At 39.1% G+C, this 21,016-nt stretch overlaps 1 protein-coding gene across 1 annotated transcript in view; it reads left to right on the forward strand.

Annotated features, from left to right (window-relative positions):
- The window catches only part of RALY (RALY heterogeneous nuclear ribonucleoprotein), a 45,944-nt gene extending 31,322 nt beyond the window's left edge, over positions 1–14,622 (forward strand). Inside the window, exons 3-7 of the mRNA XM_032218881.1 lie at positions 3,222–3,269; positions 6,155–6,315; positions 9,992–10,105; positions 11,649–11,803; positions 14,578–14,622. Coding sequence (XP_032074772.1) covers positions 3,222–3,269; positions 6,155–6,315; positions 9,992–10,105; positions 11,649–11,803; positions 14,578–14,622 — 523 coding nt within the window. The remainder of the gene's footprint in view (positions 1–3,221; positions 3,270–6,154; positions 6,316–9,991; positions 10,106–11,648; positions 11,804–14,577) is intronic.
- The last annotated feature ends 6,394 nt before the right edge of the window (positions 14,623–21,016 follow it).

Genomic DNA, 21,016 nt, shown 5'->3' on the forward strand with positions numbered 1-21,016 from the left:
CTGCGACCCAGTCCGGAATTCCACTACCAATTTGGCTGAACTGGGCCGAATCGGGAGCAACCCACCTCTGATGCACACTAAACCCTGTTTTCCTATGGTTTATAGGAGAAGTAAGAGTTGACTGAATTTGCTCAATACCCAAAACCAAAACCAAATAAACCGCATAATAATGGAAAAACATGTGAACCCAATGCACTAAAGTCACCAACTGAGTCCTCTTTTATTCAACCCAGCTTTTTTTATCAATGAAGGAATATAACAAAACTCAAAAATAATAGTTATGTGTAAAATAAGAGGGTTAAGAATGGTGAAATCCAAATGAAATACAGTAGAAGGGGAAATAATATAGGGTGAGCGGTATCGATTGATAATTGCTATTAGAAAGAACAGGAAGCTCCTGTTCGTATTGTATTGTGTAAATGTGGTGTACGTCTAAGTTTTGTGTGTGTGTATTTTACATGTTTGTTAATAAAAAATAATTAAAAAAAATATTTAACCCAGCTTTATACAGAAGACTCTGCACTCGTCAATCATAGAGTGCTTGCTTTGATGGAGATACTGAGCTTTAAATCTCTCTTGGCCTTTATTGTCTTGAAATGTCATGTCTGTGTCACCAAGCCAAAGGTGTCAAGCCAAAATTAAAATTTTCACTTTTAAGCTGACCTTTCCAACAAATGTGTTCCTAACTACACTTCTTTTTACTAGGAAATGTCAGAGCTTTCAATGTCTATGATTTGCCAGCTGGATTTCTGTTTAAAGTTTTCTTCTAGGAAGGGTTGCAATAATATACTTTCATTACTGTGTATAAAATATCCTTCTTGGAAGAGAAATAGAAATGGTGGCCTATTAAGTCACCCACTGGCACTGACACAGTAGTTATAGCGTCTGAACCAATTCTTGACAGGTGCTATAGCTAAAATATACAAACCCACAATGGTGGAAGAGCAAGCTGCTTAGAAAAAATTTCAGGCTCTTGTGCAGCCTGCCTCTCCTTTGAAGGCTCTCTACAGCCTCAGCAGGGCAGCATTGGCTATGAAGCAGCAACCTTGAAACAGGTGTGAGAAGCTCTGCTGCCACATGTTCCTGTCTCTTATTGTTTTGACCATTTAGTGGTGTTGGACTCTTGAGAACTTTATAGACAAGTGCTCTCTGTGCTACCTTGTCAAACACAGCATCTTTCAATTGTTGGAGGTTCAACATGTATGTATTTGCATTTGTAACACTTATAGGTATAAGTGATGTGTTCTGTTCCCCCATCCTTCACTTGTTAACAGACGACAGGCAAATAAAAGGAAAGGAAATTCTCTTTATCAGTTCTCAGTTTCAAAATGGCTGCGAGCCAAACTAAACTAATTAAAGTCTCTGCCAGAATATAAACAGACTCAAACATAAATTTTTCTTATGGTAAATACAAGAAGAATCCAAACGGAAGCAAAGCCCTTCTTCCCAAAGTATCTATGAATCAGGGTTACAGAAGTCAAACCACTTTTCGAAGTGCACAGCAAAGAAACCACACTCCAGGATCAAGGAACGTTGACTTCTGCTAGCAGGGCGTGGCACCACCAGTCCTTTTATCCCTAAGGGAAGCCTCTAACAAGGCACATCTGGTTGCAATCACCTCCTCGGAGTCCTCCGTTGTGCCTTACGTCGTCAGCTCGTCTCCTACATGCATCCTGAAAATACTCACAGAAGGGTTCTTGCTCAGCCTCTCTTGTCTCCTCCTCACTGCTCCAAGGCTCAGTCTCTCTTATGTCCTCCCTACTGGCTCAAGGCTCAGCCATTACCTGGGGCCCAACTAGCCTCTCTGAGCCCTGCTTGGAGGCAGACCCCTGTCCAGAACCCTCCTCCTCTTCCAAACATGACTCAAAAGCCCCCTCGCTGTCAGAGTCTGATAACAGCTCCCAAGGCTCTAGCCGAGTCACAACAGTGATGCATAAGAGATATAATCATCTATTATCCAATTCAATGCTTTTGTAGCTCTTTTGAGTCTGGGTCAATCTACCGTATATACTCGAGTATAGGCCGACCCGAATATAAGCCGAGACACCTAATTTTACCACAAAAAAACTGGAAAAGTTATTGACTCGAGTATAAGCCTAGGGTGGGAAATGCAGCAGCTACCGGTAAATTTCAAAAATAAAAATAGATACCAATAATGTTTTTGAATATTTATTTCAAAGAAAAACAGTAAACTAGCGGTGTATTCAATGAAATACTTCCGTGTCCCGTGCAGCCGCGGGAGCGATGTCCCGCCTCCTATGACACACAGCACAGTGATTCCTATCATTGGATCACTGTACCAGAGGAGGTGGGACATCTCTATGTGGCTGCTTGCCATAACAAGGAGGAGGTGGGACATCGTTGCAGAGCGGCAGGAGGGGGAGGAAGGGGAATCGTAAGACAGCCCTGCATTACATTAGAACGTGAGGAGGGGGGATGGTGCGGTGCGCGCTGCGCGGCAAACTGACACAGAGGGAGGGGAAACTCACAGGGGCACTGGGCCATTCACGAGTGTCACCCAGCGGCATGGCCCAGCCCCTTTTTCTCCTCCATTTCGGGCAAATTTTTCACTGACTCGAGTATAAGCCGAGGCGGCTTTTTTCAGCCCAAAAAGTGGGCTGAAAAACTAGGCTTATACTTGAGTATATACAGTAATTGCATATAATTTTAAGGAAAAACCTGTGATATCCCAATCTACTATTTTTTGGCTAGATCAGAATTTCCATCTGCTACCTAGTTATCTTTTAGTAACCAAACAATAATTCAGTTCACACATAAATCCATGGATTGTGAATAAGCATTATGAGATTGGTTCACCTGTCACAGAGTGAAAAATGTGCAGATTGTATATATTTGTACAATTTGTGTGTTTTGTATTGTATGTGAGCCAAATGAAGTTTTGCCAGCTGAGATTCTGCATATCATTGTAACATTGATAAGAATCTGTGTCATAATGAAAATCCATTGGTTGTTTGTTTTTGATTACGTGGTTTTTTGCAGATGCTGCCAAATGCCTTGTTGTGTCCTAAAACAAACACAACAGTAAATCTGAGTTCTTTGTGATATAGTTTTACTTCTCTAAATATATATTATCCAGAACTCCTGGTTTCCTTCCAGATCTATGAGACTGAATTCTGTTACTTTACAGACGTTCCTACAAAAAAGTAATTGGTGAAGCATAGTACTAATCCTATTCTTTTTTGTTTTATTTTTGAAAGCAGTGGCTATGACTTTGACTATGATTACTACAGAGATGACTTCTATGACAGGTGAGCAAATAAGAGAAGACGATGGCTGTCACATTGATTGCTTTTTACTTTTATTTTAAATAGAGTGAACATAAGGGAGCATTTTCATAATGCTTGTGCAAAGCAAATTTAGATTGCTTATATTTTCTACCCTGCCATGGTTTTATTTGAATGGCTTCTTCACTTTTCTAAATATGTTGCTTTTGGCTCTATGGATGTAAAGATTTCTTTAAATGACTGAAAACTTGGATACAGATAGTCCTTGACTTACGACCAGTTGCTTACTGACATTCTAAGTTACGACATGCCTTCCTGTGAATACTTAACGAACTGGTTCTGAAGTTCTGAGAACTGGAGCCCACCCCCACCCTCCGCAGTCATATGATTGCACATGGGTGCTTGGCAACTATCCCACATTTATAGCTATTTGCAGCATCCCATAGTCACATGTATTTTATAAAAACTGGCATTTACTTCCAGTTTTTAGCAAAACTGTCCTATAGTTTTGACCAGTTTGGTCTAGTGGTTAAGGCACCAGACTAGAAGGCAGGACAGGGATTGTTATTGTGGGGAAAATAGGAGGAGGAAAGTATGTTGGATACATTCACCACCTTGACTTATTTGTAAAAATAATAAAGATGAGATGCAAATAAATAAAAATAGCAAACCATTGGTTCACTTAATGCCATAATTATTGTTTGATGATTGCTGCAAGAAAGGTATAAAATTGGGTCAATCACAGGGGTGACCCGATTTACAACCATCGACACTTACAAACCATGATCAGCAGGCTCTATTACAGTTGTAAGCTGAGGGCTACCTGTAATTGTTCAAAACTAAAAATGAAAATATAAACTTCAAACCTACATTTTTAAAAAATAAAGCTTTAAAGCACCCTGTGCAGAAGTAAGTTTCAGTGAGTTTAATATGGTTTACTTACAGTCCCATAACAGACTATCCTTGATCTTGTTAATTAATTTAGGGTTCTGGTATATTAAAATACTAATTGCAAATTTATACAATTCTGATACAATTTTGTCAAAATAAAATTAAGTTATACAATATAAAAATATAATTGTTAGAGAAAGTTAAATTAGTGAGACATAACACACATATATTTTTGGGTATTCTGGTTTATTTCTTTGTCAAGGCGGGGCACTTCCAATTTTTTTCAGTTTGAAAAGATAACAGCATGGTTGTAATAAACTTTACTAGCTCTTGATTTAGAATCTGTGACAGAAATATAATGGCCCTCTATTTGTTTTCATGGTAAAGATTCCATTCCTCTAACAAATTACCAGACAGATGTTCCAGATGTGTTCTTATCCAAAGATTGAAATGAAATGATCAAAACACGTGCCTTGAATTTCTGCCCTATGTACAGGTATTGAAGAAATATCTTACAGTTTTTCTGTTAAGGAGATTGCTCCTCTAGGGTGCTAACATTCTATAGATGTCCATGAGGAATCCTTCTATAGATGTCCATGAGGAATCCATGAGGAATCATTTTCCACTGGTTGCTTGCATTTCCCTAAAACAACCTATCCTGTAAGAAACGCTATGGGAGATCTCCTCCACAGGGTTCCAGCCAACTATGCTATCTGCCAGAGGACTTCATGATTGAGATTATTGGAGCAGCAAAACCCCAGAAGGGTTGCCAAAAAATTTTTTTGCTGTCGTGAAGGAGATGTCCATGGTTTTGCAGCCCAGATATAGCAGGCTTGTCATTTTACCACTGTCACTTGAGTAGCCACTCAATAGCCCCATTCTAAAAGCATCAAACACACTCAGTGTCCATTGAGTTCTCTTGCATCGCTGTTTGCAGGTAGCAATAGCGACAGTTCTCTTGTTGTCTAGAGAATTGAATTCACTGAATAAACCCAAAGGCTCTCTTGTTTCTTCCTTTCCATTTCTAAGAAAAACCAAGGTGTCTGAGCATTTGTACAATACAGTTTCTCTCCAAAAGATTAACATTTTTTAAAATCAAAATAGAAGCGCCCAGTTGGCCGTAAAACAGGGGTTTCAGCAGTCATGAGGTATATGAAAAGAACTTTAATTTAACTTTTTAAAAACGCAACTATGGGGTGTTTTTTTTACATGAACGAATAGCAAAGTTTTGAACTAGTAGCAGAGGAAGCATAGAGGTGGAACTACAAAATTCCCCAGAGGTTACTGAATCAATCTTTGTTGAATCTGAGAAGAGCACTTGGTACATTTAAAGTTTAGCTTCAAAGTCCAGATCTATATATATATATATATTATTACAGTTTGCTTCCAGGTGTTTGCTCTCTACCAAAGTGAGACATGTTTTTCACTTCTTATCACCTCAACCTCTTTAGCTCTCTTAAAAGACTTTGGGAATTAGGGGCTAAGAAGGATCCAGATGCAATTGCTTAAGCAACTGTATTTTTTCCTTCCTGGTGTAATTTAGTATAAATATTATTGGCTGCATCTTAGTTTTGTGTCCTGTTTTAAGAAATGAGTAGGCTCCAAGTGGAGGGGGGAAGATGCTATGATAGGACAGCAAAATAATTGCCTTGGATGATCTGTTCTAATATCCCAGAGATTTGCCTAAGGAATTCTCAAATATGAAACATTGAAGTATTTTTTAAAATGAATTAACGGCAACAATCTTGCTGTTAAAGCAAGCTATTAAATAACTTCTTTGAGAGTTGTCAGCATTAACTTGCAGGATAATGGTTGAACAATACCTCTCCTCAGTAGTTTAATGATCAACTGTAATCTCTGATGGGCTTTATTGCCCAGGCAAGAACAGATGGCTGGAATGGATGAAGTCTTAGCTCCCTCTAGAGGGCATCAGTGGTTTTCATCTCTTGATTTGAAATATTTCCTAATGTATCTGGCTGGAATCACTACCGGAAAGCATTTCTTCTTCTTCTGTATAGACTCTTTGAGTATCGAGGAAGAGTCTCCCCCATACCCAGGATGGTTCCCGTGAAGCGGCCACGAGTCACCATACCTTTAGTGCGACGTGTCAAAGCAACTATCCCGGTCAAGCTCTTTGCCAGATCTGCTGCTCTTGTGAACAGCTCCGCCAAATTAAAATGTAAGTTTCATGCTACTGTGCAGAGGTAATGTTTATAATGGTTTCAGACTTGCCTTTGAAGCAAAATGCACAAGGGCAGACATACATAGCAAACATAATTACTGATAAGTGTTTTATATATTGCAAAACATTGGTTTTATTTTATTCTTGAATTTATTTCAATAGCTGTTTCTTACATACAGGTGGACATTTGAAGTTATGATGGACTTTATCTTGGGGCTACGTATGACCCAGTTTCAAAGTTCTGATGTCCACACACCCCTCCCAGTCATTGAATTTTGGGTACTCAACAAGGACATATTTATGAATATTTGCAGCCTTCCACCATTACATGACCAGGTTTTATGACAGTTTTGCAAAAAAAAAAAAACCCATTTACTTCCATTTTGGGGGGCAAAATGTAAATAGTAAACCATTGGTTTGCTTAATGACTGCAGCAGCTAATTTATGAACACTGCATTCACTTAAAAACCACTGCCAAAAATGTTATGAAATCGGGTCAGTCACATGACTGGCCTGTTTTACAACCATTATGACTTAAAATCATAATGGGGGGATCTAATATAGTCCTAAGTCAATGATTATCTTGACTTAGGCTGCTTACAACATTTTTTATTTAATAAATTTATTGGCCACCCATCTTACTGCAGGGTAAGAATAAAACACATATATGAGAGTAAAAGCAATACAATTGAAATCAGAATTAATATTGGTATCATTAAATCAATATCTCTTCAAAGTTTGGTAGGAAGTGCATTGTTGCCATTTCCCTAAACATTAGGAGGGTGCTGGAGAACTCATCTCCCTGGGGAGAGATTTCCACCATTTGGGAACCCCAGAAAAGAAGGCCCTCTCCTGTGAACCAGATAGCTCAGTTTCTGGAATGTGGGCATGTAATGACCTGTAAGAATAAACCTGACAAAGAGGTGGAACAGCCACAGTGAAGGCAAGGTCAGATAAGATAAAATCTGAGTCTAAAGCAGGAATGGAACTTGAGAAAATATCTGACTTGTCCTTCCCTAATTCTCCTTCTGGTAAAAGTAGGGAATAGGGAGACACACTCAGAGTAGCGAGATTCTGTTTCTGTAATCCTGTAATAAAAGTTGTTTCAGTATTCATGACCATGGTGTTCAAGTCTGGTCTAACTCAAAGGACTGGAATCAATCATGCAACTCTGAATGTTCTTTTTCTAGAGAAGCAGAAGATCTTGCTTTGGACTTGGGTTTCTCTTTATGTGACTGTTGCCTGGGTTGTGGCACTTCCTGCTGTTCCTCAAGGTTATTGTCATAATCCATCACAGGCAGAGGTGGGTTTCACAGAAGTTTACCTCTAGTTCGACATGTGCACACACGCTCACTTCGTGAGTGTACGCACCTTCCGTGCATGTGTGCGGGCTTCCCTGTTGGCGCGTGGGGCTTTCATGCATGCACGCGGCTTGAAAAACATGGCTAAATAGGATGGCATAGAGCCACGGCAGATGGGTGAGCCCAAACTGATTTCAACCGGCTGAATACCACCTCTGATTACAGAACATCTTCAAAACTGCTGATTTATCTAACTAGGTAGGTTGATAGTAGGAGAAGCAGTCTTTAGAACTGCAAAGGTGGAAATGGTCACTTATGCTAGTATTTTTCAACTTTGGCAACTTTGAGAAATGTGGACATCAACTTCCAGAACTCTCAAGTCAGCATGTCAAAGTCAACACATCTGAAAGCTGCCAGGGTTGAGAAACACTGACTTAAAACATTACCAGAACTGAGCAATGTTCCTGGGAGTCAGTTAGTAGTAGAGTTAGGTTGATTAACTTTCTGGTTGTCCATTAACTACACGACTAAAATATTTCTGGTATCAGCTTCCAGACGAAGACCCAATTGAAATGGGTCCAAACAGTAAGTTTCATCCAAAGGCATTTGGATGGGGGCAACACTTTCTTAATCACCTTACCTACAAATGGAAGATTTGAGAGTGGCAAGGAAAGGCTTTTTATTTAAGTAAAAGATCTTAGAACTGTTTCTTTAAGTGGGTTGGAATATATTTCATATTCAATGAGATATACATTATCTCCCCTAACCATGGAGTCAGTGGCAACCTGGTTATTTGGTCAGGATAGGCAAGGATAGAATGAGCTGATAATGATCTTGCCAAGCCTGTGAATTAAAATGAATCTATATAAAGAAAAGAATGCTTGTTTTTTATTTATTAATATCATACTTCTCTGCCCTCAAGGGAATAGTTGTAAAAATACAAGCAAAATATATTATAAACAATGACAATAAGAAATAAATGAAGCATTAAAAATAAACACATACTCATCACAGAAAAAAGGAAAAAATACATCAAGCCAAGTACTTAGTGAAAGAGAAAATATTTGAAACACATAGTAGAATGAGCCAGTTTGGTCTCCATAGCAAGACCGTTCAGCTAATGTTTTGTCAGTACTTTTTACCACAAAAACTGGCTGCCAATGAGATACAATTGTTTGGTAACTACAGCCAGAAACATCTGAATTCAAACTGTCACTGAATAACAAAAGACTAAATGGCTGGAGGAAAGAATACATGCCCTTGATTGAGCTTTTTGCAAAAATAAAAAGGTGATGTTCAAATTATCATCTCTGTTCTATTATTGAATTAATCATTCATCTAATGAACTTCTTTTGAACTGTACTGCATCATTCATGCACCAGATTTTTTGGAAATAAAAATAGGAAAACACTCCTTTCCTCCTTTCCTAAGAAACTAAAACATTCCAGTGAAAACAGTATTCTCAGCTTTGCCAACATGGAAGACTGAATGAAAATTATATGAAATTAAAGGCTGGGAAATAAATGTCAGGCTGGATGCAATCTGAGGGATCCAAGAGGTAATTTGCCCCAAATAGCTGATCTGGATACAAGAAGGAAATAGCAGTGGGATGGGGAAATACAGTTTTGCAAAAAGAAAAGAAATATGATTTAAAAAGAATCCAAGGGGGCAAAAGGGGACAGGGTGGAGTTTAAGACAGTCTGTCAACAGCTCAGAATCCACTTGACAGATGGCACAAAAATAAGGAAATAATGTAATGGAGAATCCTAAATAAAGGAGTTCAACATGTCCGTTCAATGTGATGCATATATTTGTGTTTATTTACCTGTAAGGATCATTTTGTCAACTACTAAGTAGTTATGTAAATTATAAATTAAGGGGAATTCTTTCTAAAAAGTTCAAGGAACGAGGTGAAACATTCCTCTTTTGTTTCTTTATTGGCTCAGAGCTACAAATTTTGTACCTCACCAAAGTTGGGAGAGTGTGGCAGGAGGCCGTTCTAAGCATTAAAAAAGGAATTCTTTGATACCTACAATATCACTCTCTTGCCAGAGTCAATATAGCACAGGGCTTCCAAACCCTTAAGTAGCTGTGCACTAGCCTTTAGGTTTTGGTAGTTTGTTCCCATTGATGGTGCACTCTGATGGGAGAAATGGTACCTGCCAAAATTCTCCTGTCTTCTCCTCAGCTATGAAAGGCAAACGAGACCCTGTCCTATACTGAACCCAATAAGCCCTTATTGTGATGGACGCCAAGCAGGACCTGCAACTTAAAAGGTATATGTGAAGTATAATTAAATCTCTGCTCAAGCAAATTGCTCATTCGTACCAGACAAAAGAATAAGGCTTTCTTCTAACTTTTTGTCTTCCAAGTGAAATGCAGTGAACTGCAGACAATTAAAACTGAGCTGACGCAGATCAAATCCAACATTGATGCTCTCTTGGGCAGATTGGAGCAGATTGCTGAACAACAGAAAGCACCCACAGGTCAGTTGGCTGATTGCAAATGCCTCCTCAATAACACCAAGACACAGTAGGAGTTCAAGTGCAGAAAGTCAGCGCCAGGTTCCTAGTACTGGCTGGCCTTCCTTTGTTCAGGACAAAAGACCTTTGGTTACTTTTTGCAATTACAGTCCAGCTCTCTGATGCCCTTGTTCCATTCCTAGGAGCCAGTACAGGGGCTGTGTGTGTTTCTCCATCTTCAACTACAGCACCTCCAGCCAGCAAGGGCCAAAGTGGATGATGATTAATGGTGTTATAATCCAATCTGTCTGTAGGCACCATATTGGGTAAAACCGCATCAGTGTTATTAAATATAAGTGACTGTTTCAAGGCAATCTAAAGTATGGGCATATTTTGCTGGCATCTGTATTATAAAGATCATAATAGCAGAACAAGACCAAATAGCCCTTGGAAACCTGTGATTTCAAAAAACTATCAGGCTTCCCATCTGAATATAAAAGTATTCTGAGGTTTCCCTGCTGATTTTTTGTCCTTGAGAATATATTTTCATTGGTTAGTTGTGCTAGTAAAGGATGCAGAGACTGATAGGAATCTGTAGCTCAGCAGATTACATAGTCCAAAACCTCTGAAGGACACCATTTCCCTATTCATAGGCTGCAGTCCTCCAGAGATTGGATTCCAATTTCCATCAATCTTAATCAGATGAAGGGAGACACAATCTAGTTGTATCTGGAAGCCTAACAGGCTTTCTATCCTTGCTCTATTTCATATATCTAAATGACAGCAAGCCACCTTGATTTTTTTTCTGCCTGTCCCCTGCTATATGCAATAGAAGATTTAACACACAAAAAAGAAACAGAATAGAAATATTCTAAATGTTTTTCATTTCTTCATCCAGCCCAAATCCCCAATTGATTATTTGTATTGCTTCTAAACCATGCCCAATTTTAATTCATGGACTGCATTCACCAAGGTTAACCTGTTGTTGTTTTTTCCAGTTAACCCATTTTCTGTTTTTGCATTATGTATTGAACCATAAAGTAATCATATGGCCTGGGTTCACAAAAAATATTAAGTTACAATGAAACTAACTAGATTTGTTAATAACGTTAACCAAGTCATGTAAACAAAGCCAAGAATTATTTGTGAGACTACTTTTCTCTAATCCTGGACTCAGTGCTATTAATCTCAGATTATACTTTGGAATAACCAGCTATTAAATGATAAAAGGGAAAGAAATGAAGTGGTATTTCTCTGGGCAACCTTGGGAAGATGTCAGGATCATAGGCTCTGTTAAGACTCATTGCAGACATTTCCCCAAGAGATATTCCATTCATTTTTTTTCTTTCTTTCTGATAAGATGTTCCTAGCATTGGAGTCCAGGTGCCATTTTAATTTTTCATGATGCTCCCAATGTGGCAACATACAGGGACAGTTGGTGAAACTCAATTAGTTTCCAGCTTGGATTCTTGATTATTTAGATATGCTGAGATAAGCCAAATAAAGCCTGCCAACGAAACAGGGTCCTCAAATCACATCGGTATTTTACAATTTGGCTTTTTTACAGAAGTTAGAAAAAAGGCAGATGGAAACAAAAGTGAAATTTCTCAGGAAGACACATCATCAGAAGCAGAGGCGAACACGGAAGAGCCATTAAATGGGGAAGAAGAAGAGGAGGAGGAGGAGGAAGGCCTTGTGCAGGATGATTGTGATGATGAATTGGTAAGGTGTAGCAGGAAATCATAGGTTTCACATCCAGGTGATATACTTTGGATTTACACAGTTATACCACTTCTCAGTCTTCAGGGGAAAGTAATATTTTCCCATTGCCATTAATAGATAAAATTATCTCTTAACATTATAATGAATTACAGACGGGTCACAGATCATATCCTTTCCTTTTCATTTGAGGAAAGAAAGCATTTAATGTGTTTATTGATGCTAAAGAATGAGATTTTATCTTTCAAATTTGCATCATCAGTGAACTGACTCAAAGGTGCTTTTTCAAAAGGCATCTGGGCTTTCTTTGTTTTTTTCTTGAAGACATTTTTCTTCTCATCCAAGAAATTTCTTCAGTCCTTCAGGGAGAAACAAAGAAAATCTAGTTGCCGTTTTGAAAAAAAGGACCTTTAGGATAACCATGACCTGGATGACTGAGAATCTCCATAAATATCAATGAACTGAGGTTTTGTAATCTGTAAATCCTTAGCTAATACCAGAGAATTTACTTTCAGATATGCTATTGTCTGAATATAAAGATGGGAATGAAATTACAGTCCTAAAAACAAATTCAGCACATAACAATGCAAAGGAAATAAGCTATTTAGTAGGGGAGAAGGTATGGGAAAGGTGAATCCCTCATTTCTTTTAAAAACTAACCACTGCAATGACATCTTTTAAAAACAGAGTTCTAAATTTGGGTATTGGATTGATTGAGAATCATATGACCCGGTGATATCTTCAGAAGTTGACATTCCAATCCACCTGTCAAAGCCATGTTTAGTTTAGTTTAATTTAGTTTATTATCATTTCACCTCCTACAATGAAATCAAATGCCCTTGTCATGCTCATTATAACCATAAAAATAAAACACAAACACACATCCTTCACATTCTATACAATTGAATTGAAAACCCCTGATATTGCATTAATATTGCACTATACAATAGAATTCAATATGGTTACTGCCCTGGGATAGAACCTGTTTTTCAGCCTATTTCTACTTGTAATGGTATTAGTTGAAAAAAAGGGTGCCCAGGATGAGATGGAACTTTAAGAACGTTTTGAACTTTCGATGTTGAGTCAATACTTATACTTCCAATGCCCCCTTGCTATTTAGTCAGCAAATTGCTACCAGTGTGCCTTCCATAGAAGACTTCCATATTGCATTGGTCAGAGGAAGCGCTGAGAAGTTATCTGCCGATCTCTCACATCCTGGACATAAACTATTCAACTCCTTCCCTTGGGACAGTGCTATAGGGCATTGCATGCCAAAACAATTAGACACAGGAACAGTTTTTGCCCTCATGCCATCGCTCAGCTGAACATCTAATTTTCACAGTACTGTATCCATGTAGTGTGGCTGTAGCACCTGTAGTCCTCAACATACGGCCACAATTAAGCCCAAAATTTATGTTGCTAAGTGAGGCATTTGTTAAGTGAGTTTTGCCCCATTTTACAACTTTTCTCACCACATTTGTTAACTGATTCACTGTAGTTGTTAAATTAGTAATACAGTTGTTAAGGGAATCTGGTTTCCCCATTGGCTTTGCTTGTCAAGGGGTTACCAAAAGATGATCACATGACCCAAAGATACTGTCATAAATGTGAGTCGGTTGTCAAGCATCCAAATGTAAATCATGCGACCATGGGGATGCTACAAATGGTCATAAGTGTGAAAATGGTCATAAGTCACTTTTTTCTTTGCCAAAAGTGGAGATTAACTTTTAAATATATTTTAAAGAAATCCAAACCATTTAATGTTGCAAATATTTGATCATCAAGCCACTTAATGTTATAAATATTTGTGTCTGGCATAGAAATACAAGCTTTACACTCCAGGTATTTCATTACATCTCCATATTCGCATCTTTGAAATGGGACAGAATGTACATTGGCCAAGTGAACAGGACCTGTTATGAATCTTCTATGAATATAAATAAATAAAACAATCATTATTCTTATCCCATCTTAATGTTCTAGTTTAGTTTTTGATAGAAGATAGGTTATAAATATTTAAATGAATGAATGCATGGTTACCTAGTTCAGGTTGATGTGAAGCAGTGGTGGGTTCTGGATTCTGTTCCAAACAGTATGGTTGGAATGGCCTCGGCGTCATCCATATGCACGCACGCGGTGCGCACGTGCATCGTACTTGCCTGTGATGCTTCCGCAAGCCTCTGCAACGCTCCAGCTGCTCGGCAGAGTGTCGCGCAGGCGCCGTATGCACAGTGTGCAGAAGCGCCAAAAGCTTAAAGCACAGGTAGGAAAGGAGCGAGGGAGGGAGTGTGGGGCCTCCGGAGCACCGTACCGGAACGGTATCCGGTGTTCCAGACTGGCTCGGGTACACCCATTTTAAGTTTCCTTAAAACTGCCAAATTACAGATCAAACAAATCAATAAAAAATTAATGAACAGGCACAGAAGCTACCTGGTTTTCCTATTACAATAGAGAATTTCTATCCAAAGCCTGGTAATTCTTCCTATGCAAAACAGAAAAATTATAGCAAAACTTTCATTTGCAGAGAATAAGTTAGCATGCATAAATCAAAGATGCTCTTTTTATCCTTTGTGCGTTGATTTCCTGATCTTTATTTATGCTTAAGTGATCAATCTAAAGAAGGGGGATCCTACAAATTCTATTTAAAATGTCTCTTTCGTTTTAAAAATGACTTCACTTTTAAGTAGATATGTATAAATGTATATTTGGGGATTGCTTTTATTCTTTCTTTTTCTTTTTCTTTTTCTTTTTTGGTCTTTTCTTTCCTGCTTCTTCAGGAGAATAGCCATTTCACATATGTGGAAGACTCCAGCCTACAGTAATTAGGTATATTCTAAAACTTACAGATTCCATTCATGACATCAAAATCACATTGAATTGTGTAAAATAATATTTAATTATTCATATTTTGATTTAATAACACATGTTTAAGTTTTTCTTTCTTCCTTCCTTTTTGGAGAGGTTTTTTTTTCTTGACAAAACATTTATTACTTTGTATCATGCTATTTATAACTTCATAGTGGTGGATGACAGAAGAACTACAACATGCATCATATGATACCACACGCATGTAGCGGGAAATAACCTGCATTTTTATACTGTCAGCCCACTGTTATTGTCCTGAAACTCAGCTGCCTTTCTGCCTTTCATGAAAAGAAACAGAAAAGGATGAAGGGGATTTACAGAAAAGATAGCAAAAGAAAGATTGGCTTACAAATGATTAACAACCAGGAGTGTTTCTCTGTCCCTTGATAGTCATCAGGCTACATAATCATATTTTTGTCAACCTTCTCTACTCATTGTACCTATTAATGATAATGTCAACGTTCCTGAAAACTCCAACTCCAATGAAACTCTGAAACAGGCATTTTCTCAAAGCTCCCATTTATTAGAGTAGGTATACAGGCACATCTGGGGAAACCCAAATCTGAGATTTCCGGGCTTTCCCTCATTAAGTCAGAAGTCAAAACCCATCCCCTGCACCCATCAGTCCATCACATGGTCCAATCCCAATCCGTCCCAATTCAAGGCATCATTCAACCACTCCTCCTCCAGATGCAGGAATGCCATCACCTTGACCAAAAAGAAGAATGCTGTTCTGCCTATATTCCCTCTACTAAATCCCCCCTCCTACTTTCCCAAGCACAAGAATGTGGCAGGGTGGAAGCTTCCAGTGTTAATATGGCTTCCAAAGGTGATAGATTGCCCTTGACATTTCATATAAAAAAGAAAATATAGTATATAATTTGAAATAGTAAACCAATTAATTATCCTCTCCTTCCTTCCTTTGCCTGGCATATCACAACAACAACAAAAAGAGGGAGGACCACAAGAAGTTAGAACTTTTCTTGATATATTTTGCTGAACAAATATTGATCTATAGGGGTGCCATTGGGTCTCTGCCTGGAATTCAAAAGAAGACACATGGACCAATATTTCCAAGCAGTTTTGTAGAACATAGGAAAGTAGTCATCCCAATGGACTATCATTACTACTCGCACATACATACATAAATATATACATCCCAAATCTTAGTATTAAACTGGGAGCCTTGTAATCAGCATTCACTACTAAAATAGTCATTGTATCAAGAGATGCAGAATAGAGCTTTTCCTTCCTAAAAGCAGGAAAGAAAACAGTCTGTAGAAAGTCTACTTTCTTGAGACAGGAGGTACCATGATGTGCAATGAGTACAATTCCACAATATATAATGTATGGTTTTGCATTTGAAATCTGGATCATGCCTGCTAAGCCAGGTTGTCTCATAATGATCCATTTGGTTTTTAGCAGGGACGTGCAGTCACTGGAGGCAGGGGGAGGTGGGGCCTCACTAGTCAAGCGAGGAAAAGGAAAGAATTTTTAAAATAATTAAAAAGGCCAGGGTAGTTGCTGCCAGACTCCAAGTCACAGTGACTTTGAGTCTGCTTAGTGTTAACTGTAGGGGGAGGATAGAGAACTCTGGGCCTCCTTTGCATAAGGAATTTTTCGCCTTTTAAGTGTTGAGCAAGGGTTAAAAAGCGAAAAATTTCTTATGCAAATGAGGCACATGATTCTCTCGCCTCCTCCTGCAGAGGGCTTAGAGGCTTTTTTAAAACATTTAAACAGAGTCATCCACGTGGTGACTCTAGCAGCAACTATCCTAGCCTGCCTGGCCCTGGCTAGACCAAATCTTGCATTTTTGACGCAGCTGGAAGGTATGAAAGGGTCAGAGGGAGGGGGCAGGGGAGAGGAATTCAAAATTATTGTAATTTGTAAGTAATGTTTTATTGTGAGTAATTTGTCTGTGTGTGTGTGTGTGTGTGTTTCTTCACTTCACTCAAACAAACTCTCTCTCAATTTGAGAGAGAGTTTATTTGAGAAGAGAGGGAAGGGGAAGAGGCAGGGAGGGCAGCCTTGTTTGAGAAGAGAGGGGCAGCCCTCTCCCCCACCACCGGGAGCCCCATCCTGCTCCCCTCTCCCCTTTCTTCGCGGCTGTTTATGTCTGCCATAAACGCGAGACGCCTGTCGGACACAGCGGCGGGGACGGAGGAGGCGGGGGTGAGGCGGCAGAGCGCGGCAGCGGCGAGAGAAGCAGCACCCCCGCCACTGTGTCACAGGCGTCTCGCGGCGGGGACGGAGGAGGCGGGGGCGAGGCGGCAGAGCTAGCGGCGAGAGAAGCAACCCCTGCCGCTGTTTCCGACAGGCATTTCGCATTTATGTCCACCATAAACGCGAGACGCCTGTCGGACACAGCAGCGGGGACGTTGCTTCTCGCCGCTGCTGCGCTCTTGCCTCACCAACCGTAATCCTTACCGCACGTCACTGGTTTTTAGCCTTGGTCCAGTGCCATTTCCTGCATAGTTGCACTAGGAAATCTACCCTTTATAATCTGAGATGTCACTTAGAAAGATGAAGGTGGTTGTTATCTGGCCTTTGTTCTCAGGAGTAAAACAATTCTTCATACAGTTTCCTAAGGATTAAGAAGACAAATAATTATAAAAGCAGAAAGGAACAATGTCTAAAGTTGGGGCATACAGCATACAGTATGCATATTTTGAATATTTGACCCAGGCACTTCATAAGAATTTTGAATGAAACATTACTTTATGCCTCAGCAATGCAGCCACTAAGGTTCCAAAACATAATTTACACTTTTTCATACCAAAGGTACACAGAAGCTAGCCCTAGGAGTCTCAACATGGGCAATTGAAAAGATAGATAGCACAAAATGTCGTGATTTCTTTTTAATTAAAAGAAATCTATGGTAAGTGCAGAAGAAACATATATTTCTTCCTTTAAACCATTTTTCTAAAATGAAAATACTTTCAACCAGCCCATACTAAGAAACACAAAACATGTTGTGTGATTTATTAAACTGAAGCCTACTTCAATATTGTATTATCCTTCATTATCTTTTTTTTCTTCAAGGTTCCTTCTTTGTACAATACTGTAAGATGGTTTATTCCTAGTTGCCAACTTCAAAAATAGATGGAGCGTTGTTTGCTTAGCAGGGTAATCCAATCTTTCAGACTCCAACTACTGTTCAGGAAAGGGTGAGAATCACATTTTCATATGGGCCAAATTCAGAGGATCTGATCCTACCCTTCTAAGGATTTCTACTGGAAGATATACAACCAGATGTAAGGATTTTCTCTTCTTCAGGACATATTAACAGAAGATTGCGTCTCTCAAAGCACAGTAATTTACAACAATTTCTTTGTTGAAAATACAAGTTAAAAACAGGCAAGCATTGTTTTTCTTTTCTCTTTTCTTTATTCTTTTGGCTCTTCTCTATTAGCTTCTCCTGCAAAGTTTGGTCACTTTGGCGTTCCTAGCTATTTTCAAAATGCTTCCTAGACTTTGTTTTGCTATGAACAAATGCAAGACTGAAGAATGGAAGAAATGGGGGAGGGGAATTTGTACATAAAATCCTGTATAATAAAAGGAAAAACTTGATTCATGATGTAAGCCCAGTATCTTTTTTTTTCTGTTATTGCTATTCGAATAAGATACATTTCCAAATATTATATTGGATTTGGGCTACCTCTTCATCACATGGGATAATTTAGTTCACACTACCAACGCCTATTTTCTTTGAATATTTTTCTCTCCATGCTGTTCTCATTTAATGTACATTAAAAATTGTGTCCAAACCAAACTATACGTGGAAGCTGCCACAGTTAGCGCTCAGAGTTTTAGTTATATTTTTTTCCTGGATACTCCATTCCATTTTCTTCTTTCATCCTGCTACCAACATCAGCCAATATTCCACATCCTTTGAGTATTGAATAATCATACCTTTTGGGGGGTTCTACTGCCTCCCCTGTGCTTTTCTACTAAACTTCAATTTTATCATATGCTGCTTTTTAACTTAGAATGAAATCTAATTGACAGCCAGAAGAAAATAATCATAATACTTTAGGTAGAAGAGTTCCTACATTTTGTCATTTCTTTTTCAAAAAGAAAATAATAAAATTTGATTTTATTTCTTGGGAGCTTGGTCTACTGCCCAAAACGGAGGGGTAAGAAAAGCAGATTTACTTAGCCACAAACCACAAAGCTACATGACCAAGAGATACAGACAAAAAAAATGGGGGGGGGGAGAAATTGGGAAGAAAGTGACAAAGGCACTGAGAGCCCTGACTCTCAAACACAGCTGGATTCAGGGGCAAGACACTAAGTGAGATCTTCTTATGGAGAATAATGGTGGCGGCAATAATTTACCAAGCCTTTATGCCAAGGAAACATAGCTCAAAAAAATAACCCCAGAGTACTTCTGGGACAGATAGTGTGAGATCCCCATTCTATCACGCTGCAAGTTTATGCCCTCCCATGTAATCTATATTCACTGGAGTTTCAGTGCTGACATTACCCTGTAGAACAGAGGTGTCAAACTCAAGACCCGCAGGCCAGATCCGGCACACGGGGTCCTTAGATCTGGCCCTCTGGGCCACCCTGGAAACAATGAAGGACCGGCCCATGGTGATTCTGCCAGCGAAAACGGAGCTCAGGAGGGTTACAGGCCATCGCAGTGAAAAACTGAGCTTGGGAGCTCGTTTTCACTGGCAAAGCCCTCAGGCACAACAGGTGCCCCAACACAAGTGACATCGAACTGGCCACATACACCCTGACCATCCACACACACCAGCTCCAAGCTCAAACACAACACTGATGTGGCCCTCAATGAAATTGAGTTTGACACCCCTGCTGTACAATATCTGGTACAATCCAGAAGCCATTGTTCCCTCAATAGCTTTGAGTTTTCTTGATCCTAAGGCTGTAAAACAGTTCCAAACCATAGTACACTTCCATGCTTCTTGGTTGGGATGAGGTTCTTTTGTTGGAATTCAGTTTCAGTTTTGCCACATATTTTTCATTATTTCCATAAAGTACCCCTTTTGTCTCCTCGATCCACAGAACATTGTCCATTTGTGTGTGTACCCTCCAGGTGGTTGTTGGCAAAACTGAAGTGGGTGCCAATTTGCTTGCTGAAAATGCTATTCTTGATATACTTCATGAACACCATTGTTCATTTTTATACCTAAAGTGCACTCATATACACTGACTTTAGATAATTAAGAACTTCCTACAAATCCTTTACTATAACCGTGGGATTCAGTATGATCTTCCCATTTGAAATGATTTCTGCTGGACCACTCCTGGGAAAAGTAACATTTTTTTTAAAAAAATACTATCTTCCTATGGATTGATGGAGGCAAAAATCTTAGTTAAGTTTTGTTACTAACAGTCTGGGTTTGAGACTTGAGCACTGCATGATGGAGTGAGCTCCCATTCTCACCCCAGCTCCTACCAAACTAGCAGTTCAAAAGCATGCAAATGCAAGTAGATAAATAGGTACTGCTTCAGCCAGAAAATTATTGCATTCTGTATTTTCATGCTGGCCACATGATGACAGAAGTGTCTCTCAAGACAATGCAGGCTCCATCGGAGATGAGCATTGCCCCCTTGAGTCAGTCATGATTGGACGGGGAAACCTTTAATACCTTTCTAGCCTCCTGAGCACCAACCACCTTTTTCAGAGGTTTGCAGAGGCATGAGTCATTCCTCAAATCTGCATGATAAAAAGCAGGCTTCAACCGAAATGACTGTTTGGGCTTTTTGAAAGGAAAACTTCTCAAATTCATCCCATAAATTGGAATAGCTATCTCAATTTACCCTGTTATTAATGTTAGAGCTTCTTATATATTTTCACAAGAACAGTGAATGTTGACTTTATATATATTCAATAAAGACATGATACACATTAAAGACATTTACATATATTAATAAAACTTAAATCCTGATCACACCATAGATCATAGATCTGCAGGACTGCAAATATTTCTAAAAGGTTCACAAACGTTTGCCCACAGTTGGATCTCAGAACTATTCCCCAAAGCCACACTTAGAATATGAAGAACAATTTATGGCTGTTATGGAAGTTTTTGTATATTGCCAAAGTATCAGGGAGCCTGATAGATACTAATAGGATTCCATTAGGTTTAGTGGAATTCACAGCATAGTAAAAACACCAGCCCTACCCCATACTGAAAAATAATTGCAGTAATCACATTAAACTATATGGGTTGCAGGTAGGTTTTCTAGATAAACCAGAAGAGGCTCCTGCTTGTTTTCCACCCAGCCCATTAGGGAGCCACATTTGTGAGCACCTGTGTGTTCTCTTCCGTATTTCCATAAAATAAAGAGGCATCAACGACAAAATCATATAGCTCAGAA

The sequence above is a fragment of the Thamnophis elegans genome, chromosome 5, assembly GCF_009769535.1.
Source record: "Thamnophis elegans isolate rThaEle1 chromosome 5, rThaEle1.pri, whole genome shotgun sequence".
Lineage (NCBI taxonomy): Eukaryota > Metazoa > Chordata > Lepidosauria > Squamata > Colubridae > Thamnophis > Thamnophis elegans.